This window comes from Condylura cristata, unplaced genomic scaffold, assembly GCF_000260355.1.
Source record: "Condylura cristata isolate star-nosed mole 26May11 unplaced genomic scaffold, ConCri1.0 scaffold00023, whole genome shotgun sequence".
Taxonomy (NCBI): Eukaryota; Metazoa; Chordata; class Mammalia; order Eulipotyphla; family Talpidae; genus Condylura; species Condylura cristata.
The window spans coordinates 35,931,738-35,959,419 of record NW_004567124.1 but is presented as its reverse complement, the minus strand read 5'-3'; the positions used below and the strand labels follow the sequence as shown (position 1 = coordinate 35,959,419).

The 27,682-nt window shown below is 37.8% G+C and overlaps 2 protein-coding genes across 2 annotated transcripts in view; both read left to right on the top strand.

Annotated features, from left to right (window-relative positions):
• UBE2Q2 (ubiquitin-conjugating enzyme E2Q family member 2) overlaps positions 1 to 12,210 on the top strand; it is a 73,653-nt gene extending 61,443 nt beyond the window's left edge. The window contains exons 10-13 of the mRNA XM_004688008.2: positions 2,083 to 2,131; positions 2,546 to 2,641; positions 8,217 to 8,283; positions 10,725 to 12,210. Of these exons, the coding sequence (XP_004688065.1) occupies positions 2,083 to 2,131; positions 2,546 to 2,641; positions 8,217 to 8,283; positions 10,725 to 10,756 (244 nt within the window). The 3' untranslated portion in view covers positions 10,757 to 12,210. The remainder of the gene's footprint in view (positions 1 to 2,082; positions 2,132 to 2,545; positions 2,642 to 8,216; positions 8,284 to 10,724) is intronic.
• A 2,402-nt stretch (positions 12,211 to 14,612) lies between these two features.
• FBXO22 (F-box protein 22) overlaps positions 14,613 to 27,682 on the top strand; it is a 19,152-nt gene continuing 6,082 nt past the window's right edge. Inside the window, exons 1-5 of the mRNA XM_004687592.2 lie at positions 14,613 to 14,835; positions 15,090 to 15,228; positions 18,889 to 18,976; positions 19,782 to 19,877; positions 21,609 to 21,773. Coding sequence (XP_004687649.1) covers positions 14,699 to 14,835; positions 15,090 to 15,228; positions 18,889 to 18,976; positions 19,782 to 19,877; positions 21,609 to 21,773 — 625 coding nt within the window. The 5' untranslated portion in view covers positions 14,613 to 14,698. The remainder of the gene's footprint in view (positions 14,836 to 15,089; positions 15,229 to 18,888; positions 18,977 to 19,781; positions 19,878 to 21,608; positions 21,774 to 27,682) is intronic.

Genomic DNA, 27,682 nt, shown 5'->3' with positions numbered 1-27,682 from the left:
TTTTTTTTTTTAATGTGTTTATTGTCAGAAATTTATATACTGTCAAAAATTTATATTTCACCTCTCTTTTGATCATTTAAAAGACATGTATAAAAATTATGTTGTAACACTCTAGTATAAGTAATAATTACTTGTCCTCTCATCTGTTTCATTAAGTCATCATCAGATCTTGTGAGTGGGGAGGAAACATTTTTGAGTGCATGGGTAGCAAGCATTCTTGCAAGAACTTCCTAATAAAAAATTATAAATTGAATACATAAAGAAGCTGCACTTAGGATAGTGTTTGCCATACAACTTTGGTAATGGGAATGTTTTTAATTTTAAAATAACACACTCTTCCTGTGTTTTTGATTGTTCTTCTTTTCTAGTGTCCTTGAACTCTGCAGACAATGAGCCATAAGAGTATAGAACATATTAGTTCAGTACAGAGCTATTTCTTTTACAGGTGTAAATGCTGATGATAGTGTATATCCCACTTTTATGTAGCTACTAGAATTTGTTCTGATTTCTCTTTAGACATCCAACAAACATTTGTTATTAGTTTACAAACACATTTAGCTCTATGTGCTTGTAGGAAATGCATTTTCTTCTCTTCACCTGACAAGACTTTACCCTCAACATGAAGAGTAGGTGCTAAAAGGAAGGTTGTGATGGGATAATCCAGTAATTCGGTCTTGTTTACATACTTTCTTTGTCCTAAAATAAACCCCACTTTGCCTTTGGCATTTCTGAAGCATAATGATCAAGAACTGAAACTTACATAATATTGAAATGCAATGTATTGTTATACATCAAAACAAAAAAAAACAATAGCAAAACAGGTTATACAGTAACAGCTTACTGAGAAACCAAAATGCAGAAGAAAATGTAAATTTTGTAATTGTGTTAAATAAAGAAGTGCTTACTCAAAGTGCACTATAGAGAAATTTTTTGAACTCGGAAAACTTAAAGAATTGGACATAGATTTCTTTGCTTCAGTAGCATAGAAGAAACCGTAAAGAAGTTTAAAATCCCGCAATTCTCCACCCATATTTAATTTTTGGAGTGTTTTTTTTTTTCTTTGCTTTAAATCTTAACTTTGAAAATCCCCCAAACTTGTCCCAGGCAAGTAAGAGAGGTATTTACTTGAATTCTCCAAAATGGTGGAGTTAGTGAACAATTTTTATTGGTGAAAAATTTCATTATAGCTATTACTGTTAAAACTGGTCTACAACAGTAGAAGTTGTTTGGTTCCTTCTCTGTAATTGATTTAACAACATGAGGATACATTTGGTTAGCTGGAGTACCAATTTTACAAGTTAGAATGCTGTAGGCAAATTTTATTAGGGAAAAAAATAAGGCACTACAAAGAGTGTGGGGGAAAAAAAGCATTTTGTAGTGGATTTAATTTTCATCAAATTAGTGGTATTATATATACAGTTTCTCTTCTAGAATTATCATTTCCCTTATTTTACTTTTAGGCATGATATTTAATGTATTTGAAGTTTAAAATGACATTCAAGAAACAGCTGAAGTTACTTTGAGGAAGTGTTAGGAGGTTGAAAAAAATCTTAATCTAAATTATGGTTTCCTGAGGAGGCTCTGGAAGACCCACAGTTAGTTGAATTTGTTCCAGAGTGATGTCCTCAGGGCTGGGAAGAGAAATTAAGGAGCAATTCTATGGCCAGAACCATTTGATGTCCTCAGAAGTGAATGGATAAAAACAAGTTAGGCCAGAGGATGCCATATAAATGTTCATTGTTATAGGTAAAGTTGGTGCCATTGTCAGAAGAAAAACCCGTGGTTGTATGACAAAAAAGGAATTTTTCAAATAAATAAATGTTCCAATTCTTTATCTAAGAACCAAAGTTCTTAATTTCTGCTTTCTTTAAAGTCTTAAAGTATTCTGTTTCTAAAAGCCATTACAGGCTCTATTGTAAAAAAAAGAATTTTATATTACTTAGTGCTCCACCTTTTACATTTTTACATGTAATCTTTTAATCTTTACTTCTATACACACTTTTTTTTTTTAGTAATAGTACTTTAAAAGTTGCTTAAGGAATACTGAGGTCTAGAGAATTTTCTGTGTTTTCTCTTTTTAAGGTACGTGTTGGGTGGTGGCGCATTATGTATGGAACTCCTCACAAAACAGGTGACTATTATAACTTATATTTTCAGCCTCAATGTAGTGTTTTGATCCTATAAATTAGATTCTGAACAGAATTGCTGTGATACTATATAACCTGCTGAAAAATTAATTTTAACAGTACTTTTAATAATGAAAAGCTATTTAACGTTGTACAGTAAAATGACACTATTTTGTGCTTAATTTATGCAGAGATAGGCATTAGTGTCATTTTTGTGTAAGCTTATATTTTACTCATGTTTGACATAGAAAATGTAAATTTGTTTTTGCAAAATTTTGGCACTGTTCTAATTTAGTTTCTCTTCTTGAGTATGAACTGCTTAAAGTTGATTTGCACTTACTGAGTTGTTACAAGACACTTTGTTAAGTGGGATTCAGGAGTACCATTATGTTTTAGAAAAGTGTTTTCTTCTTTTATAGGGCTGGAGCAGTGCTTACTCGATAGAATCAGTCATCATGCAGATCAATGCCACATTAGTCAAAGGCAAAGCCAGAGTGCAGTTTGGCGCAAATAAGGTATTTTAGCTAAGAATGTCACAAAAACCGCAAGATGTATTTCTTGTTGTTTTCTTCCTGTTCTTTAAATCTTTTTATATTTACTATAGATAAACATGTCTAATTTAAAATTATTTATGTGTACATATACTCCTAAGTAAAAAGTTGTATGTATTTTGAAGTTTCCCCAAATTGTGAGTTCATTGCATATTAATTAATTTCCAGTGAGCATTGCATGTATGCCTTATACTTTGTACTTGTGTTAACTGTTTTTTCTTTCAGTAACTTAAAAGTAGTACTTTCTACTGTTCTCATTTTGTAGATGAGGAAACAGAAGAACACAGAGGTTAGGTAATTGGTCAGACATCACATGTATCAGAGGAGAATATGACTTATTTGGGCAGTAGTCTTCTGTTTTTAGCCCCTGAGTGCTGTTCTTTATTCACAAACTACATCAGAAACAGCTTTCCGTATCTAGTGGTAGTTATTTATAAATACTTAAATGAAAGAAAATATTTGGAAATATTTGTGTAATGGCTTTCATCCTATGCTAATATTAAAAAATGTATATATTCTAAAGTTCTGTGTGATGTCTATACAAACTGAAATAAATCTAAATATGTATTTACAGCTGTATTGTATGTTAGATCATGAAATCACAGTAATCTTAACTCAGAGGACGCAAACAACTAAAAAGACTATTTTTAAAATTACTTACTTGGGGATAATAATATACCGTACTCATTTTCACTTTTAGCTCTTTTTTTTGATTGTGCAATCCTTGCACACACAACCCTTGTTAGTGTGACTCTTAATCTCTTTCTACAATCAGGAAACACTCTGCACTTTCCTGGCTGCCCACAGACCTCTGGTTATTAATCTATAGAATTCTCTAATTAGTGGTCACATTCAAATGTGTGGTGTGTTATTTTTTTTTTCTTCCAGTGAAAAGAGAGTTTTATGATAAGCAATTCAGTCTTCTCTTTCTGAAAGAACAAATTTGGAGAGCCAAATTTGAGAAACTAGCCAACATACCCTGAGATTTTCACAGGATTCTCAGGTTTCATGTTAGTTGAATCCACAGTTCTCTTCAGACACCCTTTAGCCAAAAAAAAAAAAAAGGATTTCTGACTTAAGTTTTCAGTATTCCCAATCATTAAGATCAAACAAATATGAATTCATAGTGAAAGATCCCAAGTGCACATAGGAAAGCAACCAGCATACTTAAGATTTGGCAGAAATAATGAATAAGAGGTATTAGGTTCCGAGACTTCAGATTTTGAAATCATCAAATACAGATAGCAAAAATGTGAGAAAATGAGTAGTTACATGTAAAATCTAGTGTAAATAAAAAGGAATCACAATATTGAATAAACCTTCAGGAATGGTGAGGTAGATCTAAAAAAGAATGAAAATAATCTTATAGAAATGAAAAATATGATTGTTGAGAAACTCAGTAGAAGGATTAAACATCAGAGGAGTGTTAATTAGAAGTAACTCAAAATGTTGCACAGAGACATGTGGTAGACAATATGGCAGAAATTATGAGAGTCAGAGATCAAAATGAGTCCTGTTGAAATCTCAGGAGACTATAAATTATATTAAAAAGTAAAAAAAATAGAAATCAGAAAGCAAAGCATTAGAAACAAGTCCAGTTAAATCAGTCACAACAAGTAGACTAAAGTGAACTGGTTAGACTAAAGTGAACTGGTTGTCAGATTGAATTTAAGAAAAGCCAATCCATTGATTTTTATGAAATATATATAAAATGTGAGAATACAAAAAAACTGCAATGTTTTGTTTCATTTTATTGAGGGAGGGTGATAAATATATGTATACACTAACAAAAAATGATGTTGTACAGTAGGATTTGAACAAAAAATATCAATGATTACTTTTTTTAAAAAGATTTATTTATGCATATAAGAACTAGGGTGTAGGCCAGAAGTTTGGGGGGAGGGTGAGAAGATATACCAGATAGTGGGGAGCAGAATAGGTAGATTGACTGAAATACACTGCTGAGGGGAGTAGCAGATGAGACAGGAGAGGTCTGCTGCTCTATGTGGTCACCTCCTTGACTGGCGATCAAATTCATGCTGTACTGGCTGGTGATAGCTTGATAGTGCTCTTTAATCCCTGTGCCACCAAGGAAGCCCCAAATAATTAGTTAATGATTAAAAAAATCTTCCTTAACCAGTAGGTTATAATATTTTTTTTACTTTACCCTATGTTGTACTTTTGCCTATTAAAATAGCCTCAAAGTGCACATTAGAAACCTGAGAAAACCATAGTTCACCATCAGAGTGGGAGATGTTAATATACCTTGGTCTCATAGTAAGTTAAACAGATTATCAAGAATGTTAAAAGATTTGATAATCAATTAACAGTCTTGATCAAGACATAGATATTTGTTCCCAGTAATTAAATACTACATATCCTTCCCAGGCACATATTCATCTTATTCATCAAAAATTTATCATCAATTAGCCTATAAAACAAACCAGCATATTTTTTTAAACCATGTAATTTAGATATAATGCAATGAAGGCTACAAGACAATAATGAGAAGACTTATAAAATCAATGTAAATTTGGAAATTAAACACTACTAAATCATGGTTAATAAATCATGAACATTTTTTAAATAATTTGAACCATGATGAAAATACTAAAATTCTGTTTCTCCTCCTTTCTCCACTTCCATCTGATCCTATCTGGAACATTCAGAAAACTAATATTCTTCAATAAAGAAAACGTAAAAAAAAATTTTTTTAGTAATTTTTTTCCTTTTGTTGTAGTCCTCATAGCTCCCCTGCCACCATATCACCCATGAGCCATCATCATATTCCCTTTCTGTCCCCTCCTTCACTTTATACCTCAGTTCTATGGTCAGCTTGCTAAAACTTCAAATGTTTAAAGAGTAAAAGGACAGGTGGCATTCCCTTATTCTAATCAGATATCAATTAAGTAGAAAACAAATGTTCCTTTGTAGAATTTAAAACCTCTAGAAGCCCTTAACAGAGCTTTGAAATTAAACCTGCATTATATCTGGGGAATAGCAATAATGAAGTCCCTACATATCACACACAAAAGGAGAACCCAGGGGAATACTTTTTTTTTTTAAAGAAAGCATCTTTTATAGGTTTATTGGACCATTCCTTTAAGTTAATTGAGGTAAAAAAAAATTCTTTAAAATATTTGAAGGACAAAAATAAATCAGACTTCACAGTGTTAGAAAAGACAGTTGAATAGAGGAAAGTAGAAGGAAGAATTAATAAAGATGTAAGCAAAACCAGTAAGTGTGACAACAGAAAACGCCTACTCCTTGTTAGGGGACCAGTTCCCCTAAAGTGTGCTATGACTCTGTTGGCAGCTGAGTATGGGATAACTGTGCTTACTCCTCATATCTAGGTGGCAGTAGGCTTCAGAAGTGTCTCTTCACGATCATGTGAGAATTTCAGTGTATTGTATTTTGTCATATACTAAGTCTCATTTTTGTGAAAATATAGAATGACTTAAAATATTTTTTATTAACTTGGAGATAATGCTAGGCACATTTTTAAGTTTTAGGGTTTTGATGCATCATGGAAGGGTTTTGCTGTTTTTAAACATCAGTTAGAAATTTAAAATCACAACTCTAGAAATAGGGAAAAGGTTAAAAAAGACTTTGTTTAACTAGAAATGGATTATATTCGGCTTAACTTAATAACAGAAATACAAATCAAAACTATGATGAGGGCATGTACCGCCAGGAAGGCTGCTGCAGTTCCCGTGCCCCCGATTTGGAACTGAGCAGAGACAGGGAGGGCTCCACCATCCACCTGTGGGCACCAGGAAAGTACAGCCCTTGTGCCATTGTTGCAAATTATGGAACCAATGCTCTCCTTCTAGAACTAAGAAGAGAGAGGGAGGGCCCCACAAATAATGATGAACAGGAAAGTGCACACTATGCAGCCGCCACACTCCTGTTTTGGAACTGAGTGTAGAGTCAGGTTGGGTTCCACCTTCAAGGTGAACTATAGGCACCATGAAAGTGCAGCCTGTGCACCATTGTTGTAGGCCAGAGCTCTCACAGTCCCCTTCTGGAACAGAGATGAGAGAGGGAGGGCCTTTCAAACTAATACAAACAGCAAGGCTGGCTGCTGCAATCCTCAAACTTTTTCAGGGAGGAGATCTTCAGGGACAGTGCCTATCAACATATCCATAGCATCACTACCCTTGTGGAGTTTTGGTGTAACAGGGCTGGATTTGGTCTAGCCACCAGTTCCCAACATCCCAGAACAAGCAGCCCAAAGAAATGCCCGCCAGTACAAGTGGTCCAGAATGGTATGAATGGTTTCACTTACAGGAGAAATATACGGGAACCAAATAAGGTGTGTGTGTGAGGGGGAGAATAACAACATAAACAACAAAACAAAATAAAAATAAAAAGGCAGCTAGAAATCAGGCACTCTGCAGTATATGGGTAAGGAGAGGGATCAAAGCAAGGGCAAGAAGAGTGCCAGGGACCATGGTGATGGTACGCGTGTGAATTGTTGGTAGAAGTTCTGTGGGGACTACACCTGAGGGAAAAAACAAATATATAAAAATGAACAATGATGTAATAATATATAAAGTAAATAATTTTTTAAAACAACAAGTGTCCTTCTTTTACCTGTTATTGTCAAAATTAATAAGGTTTTCAAAAAGTATTCTCCTGCTTTGACTGTAGAGGCACAATCATGACTGACACACAATGTATTCACTAATGCTATTGAGAAACATATGCACATTGTTGTTCACATCACATTGTAACACAAAATACTGCAAACAATCTAAATGTCCACTTGGGGATTAAGTATTCAGCTGCCCATAAAATGGAATATTTCACTGTTAAAAGTAGAGAAAGTCCACGCTTTCTCTGTATTGAGAAGGAACAAGTTCCAAGCAATGTTCAGTGAAAAACAGGAGAATGGTGTCTGTAGCATGCTGCTAGCTGATTGTTAGGGGGAAAGAAGGGGATGTTGGCTAATGTCAATAGACTATATGTGAATTTGTTAAGATACAAGGAATCTACACTACCCAACTTGGGTGAAGGAAGGATGAGTGAGGGGATGAACTGGCTTGAGGTTACATAGGATGCATAATTTTTTATTCTTGTGCTCTGTGTATTATCAAACAAAGTCTGATCCCACTTACGGACATTCTTTAGTTTTTCTTTTAACTCAAAATGGCATATTTTCTTACCTGAAGGTAATATTTTGTTTTTTGGATACAAGTTAAAAATCTTAAGAGATTGTGAACTCTACTTATGTCCAAATAGCATCCTTTATCAGTTTGGAGAAGGCCAATAGAACTATAAAGTTTAATTCTTATTTACTGGTAGGAGGACTTGTTAAATGAGCTGTGAAGCTTGTAGATTTTTACTGGAGTATATTTTTTAGCCTTGTTATTCTAAATGATAAGAGAATAACCAAATTAAGAAATTTCCCTTTGAAATAGAAATGTAATTCAGTTTTCTGGATTATTTTAAGTACAGAGCTGAATCATCCAGAAATTGTTTGTAATGATTTTGATCAATCTTCAATTCTGATTTAAAGTGTATAATTTTCTTTCAGAACCAGTATAATCTAGCAAGAGCCCAACAATCTTATAATTCCATTGTACAGATACATGAAAAAAATGGTAAGTCTGAACCTTCATTTAAACTTTTCTTTTTTGCACAGAAGAACTGGGGTGTAGGCTAGAGGTATGAGGGAGTAAGAAAATTCATCAGAGTGGGGAACAAAATTTACTGAAAATATTTTTTTTTATAAAGATTTATTTATGCTTACAGAACTGGGGTACAGGCCAAAGATGTGGTGGGTGAGAAGATTCACCAGAGACAGACTGGGGAGCAGCACAGGTATATCTACTGATATACACTGCTGAGGGGAGCAGCGGGCAGGTCACGCCATGTGTGTCAGCACCCTGGCAGGGGATCGAACTCGTGTTGCAATGGCGAGAGCTTCATAATGTGCTTTAACCTGTTACGCCACCAGGGAGAGCCGTGAAAAGTACTTTTAAGGGGAGCAGTGGGTGAGACAGGAGAAGTCTGCTGTGACTTACGTAGACTAGCTGCCTGGCCAGGGGTGGAACTCAGGCCATACCAGTAATCACGCTGAGACTCAACCCGTAGGCCACCAGGGGAGCTTGACAGTTTTAAGTTTTTTCTTATGTGTTGTATAATGTACTATTGACATTCATCCTGTTTCATTTTTCTTTCTTTGTTTTCACTACTTAATACAGTACTGTTACCACAGTGAAAACCATTAGAGGATAACACATGCTATGTTTGCTTCCTTCAGAATCTTAAATACTTAGCCTGAGGACGCCTGGGTCAGAGTTAAGATTTTTTAATAGATTAATAAAATGAATCATTTACCTACTTGATGTTAGGACAGGAATTGTTACAGGCAACTCTACTCGTGGAATTGTTATAATTGAATAAATGTTATCAGGATCATGAACCAGTGGTTGGGACTACTTAATGATCTATTCAAGTAGACATACTTCTCAGTTCAATATATACCTGAAAGTTGATAAAATATCTTTAATAAATGTGATTGGACTTTCTTTAAATTTTGTTTATATTCCCAATGCATATATTGAGTTTTTGTCTCAGAACAGTGAGGCTATAAACAAGTTGACTTGGAATTAGAAGACTATTGTCAAGTTGACTTGGAATTAGAAGACTATTGTCAAGTGACCTTTGTGTCACTTCCTAGCTTTGTGGCCCTGAGAAAGTACTTAAAAGAGTACTCATCTCTAAAGTTGGCATGATGTCTGTGTTGCTAAACTTGCAGGGAAAAAAAAATAGTGTGTATGCATAGCATTTTATAAAGAAATGCTGATTATGTAGTAAACCATCATAGTGAAACTGATGTATCAGGAAGAATAAACAGATGTATAGGAAATAGTTTTCTTTAAGGGCACTATTTACAGTTGTCTTCTTTATTAGAAATGTACCTTGTGACTTAAACTTAAGCTTGTGATATTCTCCTCTAATGACAAAGCAAACATCACTTTTTCAGTGACTGCTGCTGAAAGAAAATATTCCAAACAATTTTCAAGTTTCAGAAAAGGGAAATGATAAAACTTGAGGAAAGCCAGGTTGTTAAAATAATCAATTCTAGCACTCTAAATTAGTAGATACAAAGATAACTTTTCTTCTAGTTCATAATCCAATGGATGGACCATAAATCTTGATATATGGCACTTTCATACTGAACAGTGGTTTATTCTCATTTTGTTTTCCATAAAGAGCTTTTTTTTTTCTTATTTTTTAGTAAAGCAAACATTGCGGGTAGCATTCCAAAGCCTTGGTGGAAAGTGCTTTCTTTGTGAAAGTGTGGTTGTGTGTAAGATTAGCTATGGTACAAGAGTAATAAATTAGGAATGGGGAGATAGATTATAGTTTGGCTGGTATTACTAACTGATCAGAGGCATTATCACTACTTGTCACTATAACAGCTGAAATGCCTTCTCACTGGTGAAATGACATCATTACATAATAACAATCCAAATTTGTCATCTTATTCTAAAAATGCCAGGAATTCACTTGTAGGATAGTTATTTTCAGTGAGATCTGTTTTCAAATACAGTCTATGTTCCACACATTAATCTTCATTGAGAAGTGCTATTTAATATAGAAATATTTCTTGAAAACTCAAGTATAATTCATAGAAAATGTCATGAACTTATCAAAATGCTGGTTACCAGTGTAACTTACCAAGTGTTAAGTTTTTCACAGTAGATTCAAAAATGTAAGTTGAGCACTTCCTTGGTGGTGGAACGGGTTAGGACACACAGCACTGCAAGCTAGCCACATTAGTGCAAGTTCAATCCCCGGACCGGAGGTGATCCACATGGCACAGCAGACCTCACCTGTCTCACCTCAGCTATGTCTCACCCTGCTCCCCTCAGCCACTCTGTCTCTGGAGAATCCTCTCACCAACCCTGCACCTCTGGCCTGTACCCCACTTCTGTATACATAAGTAAATAAATCTTAAAAAAAATAAAAAGAGAAAAAATTAAGTAGAGAAAGAATAAGTATTTTTAATGTTTTTCCCCCCATTCTATTTCAGGCTGGTACACCCCTCCAAAAGAAGATGGCTAAATGTGTTGATTTGTGTATGTTTGGACTAAAGTTGCTTTAAGGAAAAATTTTCCAACATGCAGACATGAACTTTGAGTGCCCCTACATTAGCAGTACTGAAGATGTTAGCTAATAGAAATTTTAGTGGATAATTGTCCACTGACATCCAATGTAAGTTGCAGCCCTTTCATTTTGCTCTTTGTTAGGTATATCTTAGAATGAGCAGTGGGGCCTTTACTGTATTCTCCCTGACAAAGACACATGCTGGTTACTCCTTATCATCCCTTTGTGAGACCTGTGAAGCAGGCCAGTCAACATCAAGTTACTGAGGTTGCAGCTTTAGGGTAACTCTTCTGTATTGGGCTTTTGCATTCCAAGGACTTACAATATATTGTTCCATTTAGAGCCAATAAAAGTTTACTCAATATTTAATATTGGTTTAGAAAATTTAAGGTCTTCTAAATCACAGTAACTTTTTCAGGTTAAAACCCTTTTATGATACTGCCAAAATGATGACAGGAAACCTACTCATTAAAGCATTAAGCCTTTTTTTATGACTATGAAAATATGGACTGTTGTCCTGAACATATGCTCTTCACTGAGTTGAATACATTTTTGGCAAAAATGAAGCAAGGCTATGCCAATTAAAGCTCGTAAGTAGTCATTTCCACTGGGGTATCAGATTCTTCCTGGGCTGAGTCTGCTTCTTGTTGGTTCATTATTTCTTATGAAGAAGAGCTCAGCATAGAGCTTGAAGTTATTTTAAAAACTAAGTCATTTTATATACCCAATTGATTAACGGGCTGTTGGAATCATTTATAAACTAATAAAACTCATATAATAATCGGCACAAAGATGGACTCATTGAGCAAAAATCTGCACCGTTGAGTACAAAAAAATCTATTTTGGATAGCCTTTAACAGTGGGTTTTACATCAAGATACTAATAGGAACTCCACATATAATAATTATTTTATAAAATCTGACTCAAATCATTGTGTTTTCCACTTTATTGCCTTACCTGAATCAGTCCTGTTTGGTTGGTAATAGATTTTTTTTACTATACCAAGTTTAGAAGTACATTCTGGTTATTAAGCACTTTTAAAAAGAAATCAAGAAGCACATTTTTCTGCACAAACCAATTACAAAGTTCAGAGTGTTTCATATGCACATCTGAGAGACTTGTCTCTGCATTGTGTGTTTAATTTTATTCTATTTTGGTTTCATTTGTGTAAAGTTCTGATTGCCAAAATCTTTAAAGTGTTAAAAAGTTCCTTAACCCTAAGGCTAAATCTTGAACACATTACTGAATTCTTTAGTATCCTGGTGGGTAACAGATAGACAGCTACAAGTTTGGCACGCTTTGTGGGGTTTTTATATATATATATATATATATATTTCATTGCAGATTTATTTGGCAATGTACAGTAGATTTTGTAAACTTGCATCAAGTTTATGAATAAAGAACCATTTTAAAAATAACCTTGTTGCATTTCCCTCATAAAAGATAATTCTGCTCCAGGTATCTGGAGGCTCTGTTGAGTTTCCGGAATAGAATTGTTCATTGTGATGATGTACATGGTGAAGAGAGGCTTGAGAGGAAAATCCATTCTGATTGAACATGAGAAAGCCAGAGAACCCATAAATGGTGTGTATACTCAGGTTTCCTCAACCTTTACCCTCTCCTACACACATTCTTTACTATAAATCCAAGAGCTTTATACTTCAAGGCTGTCCCCTAGGTCCTGCAATTACAGTGATTTTTCTCTAATGCCCATAGTCTTATGCTCACTTGTCATTTATCTCACATACAAGAAGTCCAGGGATAGGATAATTCCAGTACAGTACAACTGGGCTCTGCTCTGCTTTAAGATTTTTCTGTGTTCGTTTCATCTTTTGATTGACTTTTTTGTCTAGATGTGCAGCCAGTGTATGATGTTCAAGGTGCCCTGGAACCCTGAGAAAAGCTGTTTCTATAATACAATAAATAGCCATTTTTGATCTCCTCTCCTGCTTAAAAATGTACATTATAGTTTTTCAGAGGCTACATCATTTGATGTTACAACAGAATGCATTCAAAAGCATATCAGGCCATCTTCCATTAATCCAAAAATTATATTTTCAAAATAGAAAGCATACCACACTATTCACTGGTGGAGAGGGGGAAGTTATACAAAAGTTACCTTTTTCATAAAAATTACTTTGTTAATGGCTTGAAGTGAATTACTATTAAATATTTTAACTTTTTACATGGTAAATATTCACATACATAATCTATAGAAACAATTTGTTTGGGGTTATCAATATTTGAGTGCAAAAGAGTCCTGAGGCTAAAAGGTTTGCAGCCCACTAGTTTAAAACTAATCAAGTTGACACTTCCAGAGTGGAATCAAATCAGGGTTTTAGCCAGGAAGCCACAGGAAAAAAGTTAGGTGGTGATATCGCAGCTCAGCTGTAAACTTGCATTAGAATCATAGGAAAGCTTAAATCACAGAAATGTCAGAACTTGGGAAGCCACCAACCCCATGTTAGATTCAGTAGGCCTGAGGTGAAGACCCAGAACATGCCAAAACTGCCTGATACTTCTGACAGGTAACTAGTGCACTTTGAGGTGCACTGTAAGAGCATCATCAGGTGCTATATAAGCTGTTCTTACATGTTCAGGGAACTAAAGTTTGCAATATGAATTAACATTCATAATGAAAGTGAAACTGGAGCTTTGGCATATCCTGTGGCCAGGACAGCATCATCTGGAGGCTAATTAGAAGCAGTGGTTTTCTGTCCATTGTGGGAGGTTGGACAGTCCATACAGAACAGGTCAGGTCTGTGAGGCACCAAAATTTCCTTTTTATAATTGGCACCTGGATCATAGAATGGACTAATCAGGTGTGAGCTAAATTAATCAATTACATTTAAACAAGCTATCGATTATTGGGTCAAAAACCAAGAGTGGACTAATCGGTCCTAAATGTCCCAGTCAGTTATACTTAGGGTTGAAAAATGGTGCCATCAGGTGGGAGACCCTGAAAAGGGATGTAAGACAGGCCAGGAGCCAGCTTAAATCAGCCTGTGCTTGTGCTCTGAAGAAAGCAGCAGGATCCTTTTCCAACCTCCAAAGATGCTCAAGGAGCATCCAGCAGCCAGACTCCACAAAGAAAAAAAGAGATGCTGCAGAGCTACAAAGAGATTTGTCAATTGTACCTGCCTGAGGGGCCCTGCCTCTGACATTTCCTGAAAAGAGCATCAGTGGCCCTTTTTAGTGGTGGTGTATGCCAGGACTGACACACTGTAAAATAAACCTCATTGTTGTTACTCCCTGAGCATAAATGATCTTTGCAATTGTGCAGGCAGATACAACGCCATAGTGATCTGTCCTCTACCTTGACGCTGTCCTTTGAGACTAAAGCACTGCTACAGCACTATTTCAAAAACGGTGATTTCGCCACTTTGATATTTTTTTCTAATTTAAATTGCGGTAATATTTGGGTAGCCAAATATTACCATGTAGTGACTCACCACCAAATAACCCTTAGTCCACCACCACCGTCCATTACACATACTAAGTATTTTAAAAGCACATACTGTCCACTCAAAAACAGCTATTTACGAGCTCCTGGGACTGTAAAGAACAATCTCTAAGCCCAACGACCTTATTTCCCAATCTAGAATTTTGAATTTCAGAGATGAAAGAAAATTCTGGACCGAAACTTTGGTGAGAGACGCAGCAAAACAACATTTTGACTTGAAGTTCCTTGGAAAAGGACTGGCAACGCAGACGTGCTCCGCAGAGCGTTTCCGGAAGAGCTGGCTGGGTTACGTGGGCGTGCGTGCGCGTGCGTGCTCGCCCCGCCCCCCGTGGCCGGAAGGGCCGGTGCCGACTCGGTTCCTGTGGGCTGGCGGCGTTTCCAGTCCGGTCTCCCGGCATTTCCGAGCTGCCGCGCCGCTGGCCAGCTGGGACTGAAGGATGGATCCGGCGGGCGGCGGCGGCCACTGCGGGTCCCTCGCGGACCCACGGGGCACCTTCGTGTTGAGTAACCTCGCGGAGGTGGTGGAGCGCATCCTGGCGTTCCTACCCGCCAAGGCGTTGCTGCGGGTGGCCGGGTGAGGAGAAAGGCGGCGGGAGCGAAGCTCGGCCCGCGGCGGGCTCGCCGGGGCTCGGGGTGGTGCAGGCCCCGGGGCGCGCCGCGGACATGCCTTTCGCGGGCTGCCGCGCCGCCCGACTCGGCCTCCTCGCGCCGGAGCCCCGCCCCAGCTCTCCAGGGCCCCGCTGGAGTGCGCGCCGACGGGCGGGGTCCGAGCCAAGGGAGACCGCGTGGAGTGTCCGATCGCAACCCTTTGTGCGTTTGCGTCCGCAGCGTGTGCCGCCTGTGGAGGGAATGTGCGCGCCGAGCGCTGCGCACCCAGCGCGGCGTGGCCTGGATCTCCGCGGGCGCGGCCGACGCGGGCCGCCGGGAGGAGCACGGACTGCTCCGCGCGTTGGCGGCGGAGCTGGAGGCAAGTCGGCAGCGCCCGGAAACGGCGGGGCGGGCGCGTCAGCTTTGAAAGGCAGATCAGTTTTTGCGAATCCTAAATAAGTACATAGGTTTCTTTTTTTTATGATTTAGGGAACATTTGAACGGGCATTGAACATCAGCTTCAGTGCCGTCGTTCTTTTAAGTAATCAGATGTTCACTATTACAGTCGTGCTAACGTTCCCGTAAATGACGTGGTGTCACTCTTCAAAAAAGGTGGCTGTTTGTTGCTCTGCTTTACATAATCAGAGTCAAGAATCAGTACTTGAAAACAAATATTTCAACCCTCAGCCCTGAACTCTTTGTGTGTTGCATTTCTGGGCAAAAAGTGGGCAGTACTTTGGGAGATAGTCTTGACATGTGGAGTCCCATCTCTTGAACACAGCTGACATTGGGCTCTCTGGGTAGTGGCACGAAGCCATTTGAGAATGGTCAACCTGATGTTTTATTGCTCTTTATTATTTGATGAGGTTACCTACAATCTATAACGGCCATCATAGGACCAGTAAAGTCAGGAAATTATTTGTTTAGGTTTTGCCAGTTGTCTCAGTAATACCTTAATAGCCATGAGATTCAGTATAGCTTCGTGTTTTGATTTTGTCACATTTCTTTAATGTTTGATCAGGAATAGTTTCTCAAACTTAGATTTTCACAATTTTGACAAGAATGTCAGTTATGTAAACATCCATCACTGGCTGTGACTGACGGTTTATATGTAGTTGGCAAAACTATCAGAAAAAAATGCCACGCTCTTTTCCTGGCATCCCTCCGGTGGCACATGATTTCCATTTGGCCCACTATTGGTAATGTTACCTTTGATTACACGATAAAAGTGATGTGGTCTAGATGACCTGTGGTCTAGATGACCTCTTATTTCCTACTGTAGTTATGAAATTTCCACTGCATTTTGTGAGGAAGTACTTTGAAGCTGGGTAAATGTCTTGTTTCAATTTATCATTTATTATATCTATAGACATACATATATATTTTTTAAGATTTATTTATTTGTGCATACAGAACTGGGGTACAGGCCAGAGGCTCAGGGGTGGGGAGAGGCTTCACCAGAGACAGAGTGGGGGGCAGAACAGGCAGACTGAGGAAGTACGCTGCTCCCCTCAGCAGCGGGCGGGTCAGGAGAGGTGTGCCACGCCATGTGGTCACCTCATGGGCAGACAGGAATCGAACTCAAGCGAAAGTGGCTTTAGCTTCTTAGTGCAGTGCTTTAACTGCTGCGCCACCAGGGAAGGCCCATCTATAGACTTATATTAATATGACATGTCTGTATTATGAATTAATGCAGATACATCAATTCCAAACCATATAGGACTCACTTCATATCTATACCTCCTTTTTTAGACAATGAGTACCCTGGCTTTTGTCATCCTTAATATATGTAGGTATCCTTTCAGAAGATTGCCCCAATAAGTGATTGTTCCTCTCTTCTTTGTATGGCTTTGCTTATTTCCTTACCCTTTCTGGGTTCTGGGACTTGGAGCCAAAGTGACTAGTTTCCAAAGGCAGGCTTGCAGAAAACCTTTCTTGGCACATTGGCCCAAATCCTGCATGGTCTTTTTCCAAAAGTTTTTTGTCGGAAAATTCAAAATACAAGCAAAGACTTCCATAAAAGTGTTCTTTGGAGTATCATTGGTAATAAGGAAAATTTAAAATGACCTGATGTTTACGGAATACATGAAGTCAGTAAATAATAAACTGCAAGGCGCATTAACAATAGAGAAAATGTTGATTTATGAGTTAATTAAAACAGTGTGAAATTATGTTTTTAGTGTATCTATTTTTAAATGAAAAATTCTATTACATTCTTATATATTGTTTGAAGGAATAAGATAATGTATATGACACGTCTACAATACTGTTTTCAGTGACTTATTAAATGTTCTATTATTATTGTCTATCAAAATTCACATAATGATACCCTTAAAAAGTTTATGAATAAGCTCTATTGTGATGAGATAAAAACATGGTAATACTGTCCAAATCATACATACTGGTGTTTTTGTTTTGTATTTAACAAATTATCAGATGGACATGATACTTTTATAGCATAAAAAATGGTTTTAACTTTATTAGAAATATCTTAAAGTCTGCTAAACATTTTATAAAAGGTCTTGCTGTTTGGCGCTTCTTGAAACAATAGAACAAAATTCTAGTTGTTTTACAATTTGCTTTGAGAATGTTTAATGTTGAGGATTGTCACTGCCTCTAATAAGAATTAGGAATGAGAATTCAGCAGTTGCTTTCCACTGAGTAACAGAAAGAAAAATAAGCCGTCAGAACTAGACTTTAATCTTTAGGAAAGCCAACTTCTAAGGGTTATTGTGCTGGTTAATCGAAGAGTCAGTGTTATAGTATATAAATCTCAAATTCTCTTTGTTGTATTCTGGACATCAGACATCCAAACTCAAATGACTCCAAGGTCAGGTTGTACCTTAAGGGGATCAAACTGCTCAGTGTAAAGTCATAGGACATAGGGTCCTGGCAAACCAGAACGTTGGCCTCTGTAGTTGTAGTCACGGGGAATGCAGATGTCTAGCTTTGAAAAAGAATATGGAAATCTATATTATGTGAATACTTTGTGAAATTCTAAATGTTGGCAACCAAATGACACTGGATCAGCACTCAAATTCATGTTAGCCAATTCGAATCTTTTTTTTTTTTTTTTTTGCAGAATGTTTGCATCTTGCCATGGACAGTTCTTTACATGGCTGATTCATTGTTCTGTGGACCTAGGAAGAATGTATTGATGTATCTGTATGTTTTATCCAGCCAGGAGGCTGCCACAGGATCATTGTGTCTCAGTATCTTTTATGAGATTATTTAAGTGGAATTTACTCTGAAACATGTTAACATTCTCCCAAATTACAGTGTATCATCACTTTTTAAAATCAGAATTGAGGCTTTGCTATATGTTAGTACTTCATTCTGTTCATCTTTGAAAATAGTTTAGAAGAAAAGTGTTTATCCTCATTCAACTGCTTTGCAACTTGTGTAATGAGAAGTGTGGTGGAAAACAGTTCTGAATCAGTTACACTTATAAATGGTAAGATGCGAATGACAGGAATATGAGGGATGTTACATCTGAGATGAAAGTGCTGAGGTAGTCTAGGAGAAAGTTTGGCATCACTTGAAGGAAACATTATTCAGGTGTGAGGAAGAGAGCTTAGTGGCAGGAGAACACATACCAAATTGTGGAAGGCAGCAGGAAATGGCAGCACATGTCGGTCTCAATAAGAGATGAGTTGGTTAAGTCCTTAGTATTTAATTGGATCTCGATGAAAGACATTCCCTTTGTTGATGAGCTGTTTCTGTTACTATTGATGTCTGTAGATAAAGCTAGTGCATGCTTTGCTCTGGTACTTAATGTTTTTGCTTAACAGTTAAAATTTTTACTTTGAAATGAACTTGAATCAGGATGAAATGAGTTTGCCTTTAAAAAATAATAGTGCTCAACAGATAAATGAGCTGAAAAAGAAAGAGGATGAATGAAACAGAAATGGGAGGATGCAGTGAAACATTGACCTGAAGCAGGGTGTGAGCAGCAGCAGTTGGTACAGAGTACCAAACTCAAAGGTATCACAAAGGCACTCAAATTCATATTAGCCAATTCCAATATTTTTCTTTGCAGAATGTTCACATCTTACCACAGACGGTTCTTTATATGGCTGATTCAGAAACATTCATTAGTCTGGAAGAGTGTCGTGGCCACAAGAGAGGTAAATATTAAAAGAAATTGGGGAATTTTTTTTTTTGGGTTGTGTTTTGTTTTCCTTCTCTGTGCCTTTTGCCTAGAAAGTTAAAATATTGACTATTCCTGAAAATTACTGACCTTCTGAGACACTGGGCCTGCTCTGTGGAGAAATGTTGTCTTTTAACTTTGAAGAGCCATTTTTGTTCCAAAGATTGAGTCTAAACAAATTGTTTAGAAAGATGTTTTTCTTTTTTTGAAATACTTTGCGCTTCCAAGCACTTTTTATTATGGAAACAGGATGTATAACTTTGTCAATCAGAAGCCTTTTATTGGGTTGGCTGTTGGGGCAAGGATCCATTTACAGGAGTTATCTGAAGATACTTTGTAATTTTAACCTTCTAAGAGGAAGCCATGGCACCCAGAGTTAGACTTGGGTATTGGATAATAATAGTCTGATTTAAAGCCAGATGACAATTTAGGTAATGAAAAAGTTCTAGTACTGTAAACTGAATAGAAAGATACAGTCTAGTAGGTCTCAATTTAATTTTTCTGCTAAATTTGTTACCATTGGGGCAAAAACGTTATTTGAACAAAGTAAAGGAGTGTTGGTACTAAATATCAAATTTAAAATATAAAACAGGCCAAACTGGAAAAATGCTTCTTTTCATCAATTTTTAGACTTTTTTTGTAAAGTGTTTTGGTTTAAAATAGCTTAAGCATCATTCAGTATTTGTTGGTATTTTCACATCATAAGATTTGAAATATGGGTGATACTTAATAGTGGGTAGGGATGAATGACAGTTAATAATTTTGATACTGTATTATTACAGCAAGGAAAAGAACTACTATGGAAACAGCATTTGCCCTTGAGAAACTATTCCCAAAACAATGTCAGGTCCTTGGGATCGTGACCCCAGGAATTGTAGGTAAGAGAAAAATACCAACTTGATTTCCAGCCTTAGATTAGTTGGGGTGTTATAGACAGGTAGTTTTTTGTAACTAAAAGCACATTTATATTTTGGTCATCCAAAATGCAGTGCATTTTTCATGAGCCATTCACAAGAGGAGGAAGGTCACATTCTGCCTCCAAAACTAGAAAGCAGTAGTGAGCTCACTCCCTATTTAACTAGTTTGGCTTCTGGTTGTTACAGTAGCAGGGCTAGGGTGTAAGCTACAGTAAATCTCGTTGGAAACTTCTGTTCTGCTATAAACTTTTGAAGATCATGGCATATAATCATACCCTACCCACTGCAGCTTCTCCAAACCCTGATAAGTTTCTCCTTTGTGAAATTTCATTCATGATCTGGGGGCTGTAGAGGGATGGCAAATGGACCTGGTTTCACTTGTTTGCCTTCCTGACCCATTGTGAAAGAGTAGATGACTGCTTGACATGAAGCATAAACACCATTGGGCACACTTAGTCAGGATTGTCCTCCTCTATGTCCTAGGACTACTCTTCCCCCCCCCTTAATTGATTCTGGTCTCCCGTGAAGCTGGGTGCTTTCTATGAGCCATTTCCACTTGTGTCCCAACAAAACTCACAAGACATTGGTTCCTTTTTCTTGGACCACAGTGCAGGGACATTTCTAAAACAGCTATAGGCTACTGTCCTTTTGTAGATTGGAATAGTATCAATTTTGAGAAAATTTGTTCATTCTTGCATGTGCAGAGCTGATAATTCTTAATTGATGTTAATTAAATAAAAAGCATACTCATGTACAATTTAGTGAATTTTGACATTTATACCTGTGTATAACCAACACACCAATCAAAATACCAAATATTTCTGTCTCCCCAGAAAGTTTGCTCATGCCTTTTCCCTGTAGATCTCTGCCTGTCATGGGAAATCCTGGTTCTGATAACTATTAGTTTTGTCTTTGTTGACTGTTTTTCTCTTCCTGTGTACACTTTCCTAATATCTCTTCCTCAATATAAGGGCACCAGTTCTGTTAGGTAGGTCACTCTTAAGACATCCTTTAGCCATAAACCAGTCATGTTGAAAGTTTAGGGTTCAACATAAAATTTGGGAGGTAAGGTAGGGGTGGAGGTACAGAGCTCTGTTCCTAACACCTACCTTTGAAATTTACACAGCATATTACAAACATATTTCTATGACATTAATATGTGTCAGTCATTCTTAATGGTTATGTTTGCATATTTGTTGCTTTTAATTGAAATACAAGTATAGGGCATTTTTTACTTACAAATTTCTTGTTTAAAAATGTATGTAATTGTTAGGGTAACTGTTAATAAAGTAAAATTGGTGTGAAGTTTCATTTACTACACCTTAATTTTTTATTAGAGAAACCTCAAACTTACAGAAAAGGTGAGCAAATAATGGACTTGTACAGTAAATGCCCATATAACCTTCATCTAATTTTGGTAGTTTAAAACATTTTGCAGCATTTGCTTTTCTGTCTTAATTTAATTGAAAACATACCTTTCTGAACGATTTGAAAATAAATGCGGACACATGACACTATATTCTTTAAAATGTCAAAGCTAATTTTATCAGATGGTGCCACTTAGCTTGTTGATTGGCCTTAGTTGCCTAAATAACAGTTATCTGCATATCATTGGTTAATTTACACTGTTACCAAATGAAACTTAAGTTTTTATTGTATCTGTTCACAAAACTGTTTTAACTTTTTTCCTAGTGACTCCAATGGGCTCAGGTAGCAATCGACCTCAGGAAATAGAAATTGGAGAATCGGGCTTTGCTCTATTATTCCCTCAAATTGAAGGAATAAAAATACAACCCTTTCATTTTATTAAGGATCCAAAGAATTTAACGTTAGAAAGGCATCGACTCACTGAAGTAGGTAAGTTATTAGTATGTATCGCTAGTAGCCCATGTTGTTGCATGATTTTGTTTTTTTCCTCTGAGAGTCTGAATTAAATACAGTTGTTGCTGAAGATATGTGTAATTCAGATTAGTAATTAATAGAAAGGAGAACTGATCTACTTTTTTTAAGTGAAGCCATCTGGTATTTATCATTTTCTTTCTGACTCATTCACTTAGAAAAATCCATTCTAGCTACATCCATGTTGCTGCAAAGTGCATGAGTTTTATCATTTATGGTCATTGAGTAGTATTCATTGTTTATACACCACATCTAATTGATCTGCTCTTCTGTTCTAGGGCATTCAGGTTATTTATATCTCAGCTACTATAAATAGTGCTGCAGTAAAGCATAGGAGTGCAGGGTTCCTTGCAAATTAACATTTTTATGTTCTTCAAGTAGGTATGTAGGAGTGGAATTGCTGAATTAGCTGGTAGATCCATTTTTAGTCTTTCGAGGAATCTCCACACTTCTTCCATAGGGGCTAAATCAGCATTGTAATAGGGTTCCTTTTTTCCCCACACCTTTGTTAGCACTTGTAATACTGATTTTTGAAGGACTTACTTCTCTTTAAATATTTCCTTACTATTTTGCCCTGTTTTTATTTTAGAAGTTAAATGAGTTATTTTGAACTTCTTTATATCAGTAATAAGCATTTATTAGTAATAAGCATATATTCTAAAAACTATTTTTGAAGGCATGAATTACATTTTATATCAGCTAATTAGAAAGATGGAGTAGGGGCCTCCCTGTTGATGTGGGGTTAAGTCTCAGCAATATGAAGCTATATGCATTCACTGTAGCACAAGTTCGATCCCTGGCCAGCAACCTGATCCACATGGCCCAGCAGACCTCTCCTGTCTTGCCCACTGCTCCCCTCAGCAGTGTATTTCAGTCAGTCTGTCTGTTCTGTTTCCCATTCTGTCTCTGGTAGATCCTCTAACCTCCTACACCTCTGGCCTGAACCCCGGTTCTTGTATGCATAAAAAGTCTTTAACAATAAATTTTTTTAAATGTGAATAAATCCATCATAAGTTGAAAATCCTTGAACTTACGAGTTTCCATAACTTAGCCCCACCTACCACAAACAGGCTCAGACACTGCTGTCGTCCTATACTTGGCAAAGTCGACTAACAAAACTTAATTTTATAAAACTTTTACTAATAATTTATTGAAAACTATACTGAAAGTGAAAAACAAAATGCTCTGATTTACAATTTGAAGTACAATTTCTACTGAATGCATATTTCTCTAGTGCTATTATAAAGCTAAGTAATCCTGAGTTGAACCACAGTCAGTTGGAATTATCTGTAATTATAACCAAGCGAAAAAGGAGGGTGTACCATCAGAGAGGTGTGGAAAGACTGCTGTGCGGGGCTTGCCAGTGGGGGAAAGCACAGGCCTCCTGACGTAAGCAGTGTGTAAGTGTTTGAAGGATAGGAGTATCTAAGCAACAAGTTGAATCAGGTTGGTGGAAACAGCAGACCGGCCAGATAATCAGAGCACATCAGAGAAACAGTACACTGTACCATTTAGCAAGCATGGGGTGTCTGGAGTGGAAGCCGTACTGACAGCTGCTGTTTCTCTGGTAGTAGACACAGACACAGTGAGGAGGTAATGAAAGCCGTAAGCCAGTTAGAAGCCGCAGCTGCCTTGGCAAGAAGTAATGTGGAACAATGAGTATGGGAGTGATTGAAGAAAACTAGTAAATAATTATGGGGAAAAAAGAATACTTCGGTTGCTGTGAGGACTGAGTTTTTTGAACCTCGGAGAATGGGACCTTGGGGATGTAGAATGCAGAAATGTGGGGGATGCTGGGAAGTAGGGGCAGGGTTGGGAGAAGTTGAGAAGACTCAAACTTCATTAAAGAAACCTTTTTTGTTGGTTTTTGAGTCAGTGTTTTGCTAACAATCACAATACCACTACTCCTAGTGGCAGGCTTTCTTCTTTGCCCCATAGCACCTTGGCAATCCCATTGACTGTACAGCATGCAGCTAACATCTAGTTACTAGATTTGTTACTCCTGATTTGCATTATAGCACTAAGTCCTGCTAATTATGCTCTATGAAGTGTTTTTATTCTTTCCTTTCCTGCCATCTGCATTTTTTGATTATCCTCTTTCTGTTCATGGCCTTTAGGAAATTGAAGCTTTTCCCCGATTGAGATGATAATTTTTATTATTTTATATGCTGTGTACAAATTGTGTCCTGATTTTCCATATATCTAAATTTGGACCATTGTCTTTTTTGTTCTCACATACATGGAGGGATCTGAAATGGGCCAGAGTAGTCAGAGGTAGTGTATCACCTTCATTCCCAAGCAGCGGTCTGCAGCAACTCCTTTCTATGTCTGTGATACTTGGTAATTCTGTTCATGCCCGTGTCCTTTCGGGGCAGCATACAAATGTGTGGGGTCAGCAAGTAAGGAGTTTAGTGTTTGCCAGCCATACAGCTTACTCATCTGATCAGCTCCACTGCTGGAATAGAAGCAACCATAGTCAATACGAGAACAATTGGTGGGTTCTAATTAAAACCTGTCTATAGAAACAGGGTCAGGGTTGGCCCATGGACTGTAGTTGTCCCCCTGCCTATAGGCTTATCACAGTGACTAAATAACATAGTAGAGAAGCCCATAGCAGCCCTGGAGTAGCACACTTCTTTAAAATACATTTTGCATTTGGTCATAATTAGCAGTATTAGTGTCAGAACTGGAATGTTTGGCGACTCACTGTGCCTGCCTCCAGGAATGCCCAGCCTAGTAGGACAGGCCAACTGAATAAAGTGCCACATGAGTTAAGTGTTCATCAAGAGAAGCACAAATGTGCTAGAAAACATAGAACCATGGACTTAATGTGGTCAAGACTGTGCAGAAGGTAGGCAGGGGAACAGAGCCCTAAGAAAAAATTAACTAGGATAGGGGACCCCAGAGGTGTGGGGTGGGGAGGAGTACTGCATAGTCTTCACCCTTCGTCTAGGTAACTGACATAAGACAGAGGTAAGGTAGCAAAGAGACCAGAGGACAGGAAATAGAGAGGGCCTGCTAACTCACATTTAGAATGTCATTGTGGTGGGTTTGCACACTTACTTGTGAAATGTAAACAATTCCAGTATGTCTGAGAGTGGTGAAAGCAAGGGGGGTGAAATAATATGAAATTGAAACTGAAGCAACATTGGCCTATCATGCCTGGTGTACTTACTATAGGTGTTTATATATTGAAGGGCTGTGGAAAGCAGGGTCTAACAAAGGGTAGGCCTCTCAAAATACTCCTCTGACCATGATGTGGTGATGGGTCTAGAGGACTCAAGGTAAGACTGGACTCAAGGATTCTAGGAGGCTGTCACATCACTAAGGTGTGACAGGGGCTGTGTCTGGTGGAGGTGAAGAGACAGTCAACATGAAGCTTCAAGGTAGAATCACTAGGATGTGGTGACCAGTTAAAATGCAGGTTGTTGAGAGTGAGGGAGGTGATTGCCATGTTAATCAGGCTCCGGCAGCCATCTGGGCCCTTCTCCTGGGATGAGGACAGTTGAGGCTACAGGCTAGAGAAATCAGTTGTTCAGTTTTAGCATGGGCATATGTAACGTGAAATGGGGACGTTGACCAGAAATTTGAACATACTGATTTGCAGCTAAAGAAAATAGGTTGGGGATCATCAAGGAATGAATTCCAATTGATGCCAGTGTTTTAGCCTGCTGTTCTTTGTGGCAGATATCACTAAGCTACTGAACATTTCTGAACCTCAAACCGTGACTGTTCTTGATCTATTCCCAGCTTATTTGGACATCAATGTGAGTGTGGATTAGGTGCCTCTCAAAAGATGTGACAACTAGATAAAAACCAGAGTAGCACAGGTGACCTCTGATTTGACCTCTTTTCCCCTCTAAATTCAGTGTTGTTTTGAGGGTTAAATAGATGTAAATTTTGGTTGGGCCTGCAACTTGGCCAAAATGTGTTCTATTAGCTCTCCTCCACTGTGCCATTGCTGAGTGCCAGCACCAAAATAAGCTGCTTCTTTGTAAGACTCACATTTAATCATCACTACCACCTGCTTGTCCCAGTTTTCAAAGAGCAGCCCGAACTTGGAAAATTTCAGTGGCTTGTTCAAAGTAGTAGAACTGAAAGTGGATGAACCCAAGCTCCAACCCAGGTCTGACTCCCAACACCATGTCCTTCCTGAGCTGATTTAGCACTTCTAAGACTGCTGAGTATGGAGACAGCAAGAAGAAAATGGTGCTTAACCTGAGGTTGTGGGACAGAATCTGGCTTTGTCATAATTTGTGCAAGTGTGTATCATTTAGGCACACTTAACTTTTCTCTGCATTTAGATTATATCACTTTCAAGTATTTTGTGAAATTATTGTTGTCTTGATGTCTAGATTTTTTTTTTCTTTTAACACTCAGCTTGATCAGAACTGTAGTGAATTGGTATCTACCTTTTTTGAAAACAAGCTTAAGGCAGCTTACAACGATGAGACAGTATCAATGGAAGAACTCTGAATTTAGATATATATAGGTGGGATGCAGGAGGCTCGGGTTGAGGGCATTACATGAAAAGCATGCCATTGACATTTGCTGGAGGTAATAAATGGGTTGGCTAAGCTGGGACAGAAGCAGCACAATCTTTCCAGTTTTCTGAGAACTGAGATAAATTCTATTGGAACTCCAGTGCCTTTACAATTAAATGTGAGTCTTATAAAGAAGCAGCTCATTTTGGTGCTGGCACTCAGCAATGGCACAGTGGAGGAGAGCTAATAGAACATATTTTGGCCCACTCCAGTTTTTTAAGGCTGTTTGGTAGTGTCAGTCTGGATTACCAATGCCATCATCCCAAATGAATATCAAGGAAAGCAGTTGTTAGAGAGGTGTGGTTACTTACCTCTACTAACCTCTCTGCTTAATCTGAAAATACGCAGTCACCAAAGAAGTGGGTACTTTAGGCATTTAGTTGGGTGAGTCTTATTATCAGCAGGTTTGAAGTAATGATGAAGTGTAGATCAAAGCTTCTCATAATTGGGCTGGTAAAGTGCAGTCATCTGCCAGCACACTGCTAGGATGTGACTGCTGTGATTTTTCAAAGTTGAAGACTCAAATACTTGTCCCTAGTAGAGGACTGTCCTATTTCCCACAAAGGTGGATTGAGGAGAAACTGAAGGCAGTGCCTAGATTTACCTCAGAGCCGGGGTGGTTTTCCAGGATCCCGTTAATATTGAGTGATGAGGCATTTGACTTATTCTTTCTTTCTGTGACATTTCTGGAGCTTTGGAGAGCCTGTTGGTTAAATGCAGATCCATCTGTTCTATCAGGCAGCAACATGGGCTTGGGTAGTGTTATTCTCTGTGTTGGAGTGGGGAAGTGACTGGAGATTCAAGGTGTGCATGTGATTACCAGTACCACTGAAGGAAATATGTTGAAAACAATGGATGTGCTTTGGTATATGAATGAGGTGGTGCCTTTAAATTATTCAGATGAACTAACACATTCATTATAAAGGATGACCTAGAGATTAAAAAACAGAAAAGGGTGGAGAGTTCCTCTTTTTTTAGGTTTCTAAAACTTGAGAGTCAAGAGATAGGGTTTTAATCTAGAGGGTTTTAAACATGGTACTGGCCTAAGCTAATCACTTCTCTAGGATTAGCAGTCCTTATTTATAAAGCAAGACTAAACGATTTAGTCTAAACTCAGAAAATTAATTTTAACAAAGAAAACCATGTCTCAAAATTTGCTAGACTTATATTTTGGGGTGGGGGTGAGGGAAGAAAACAACTTTTTTTAAAGATTTATGTATTCATACAGAACTGCGGTACAGGCCAGAGGTGTGGGGTGGTTAGAGGCTTCACCAGAGACAGAGGGGGGAGCAGAACAGGCAGATCGACGAAGTACACTGCTGA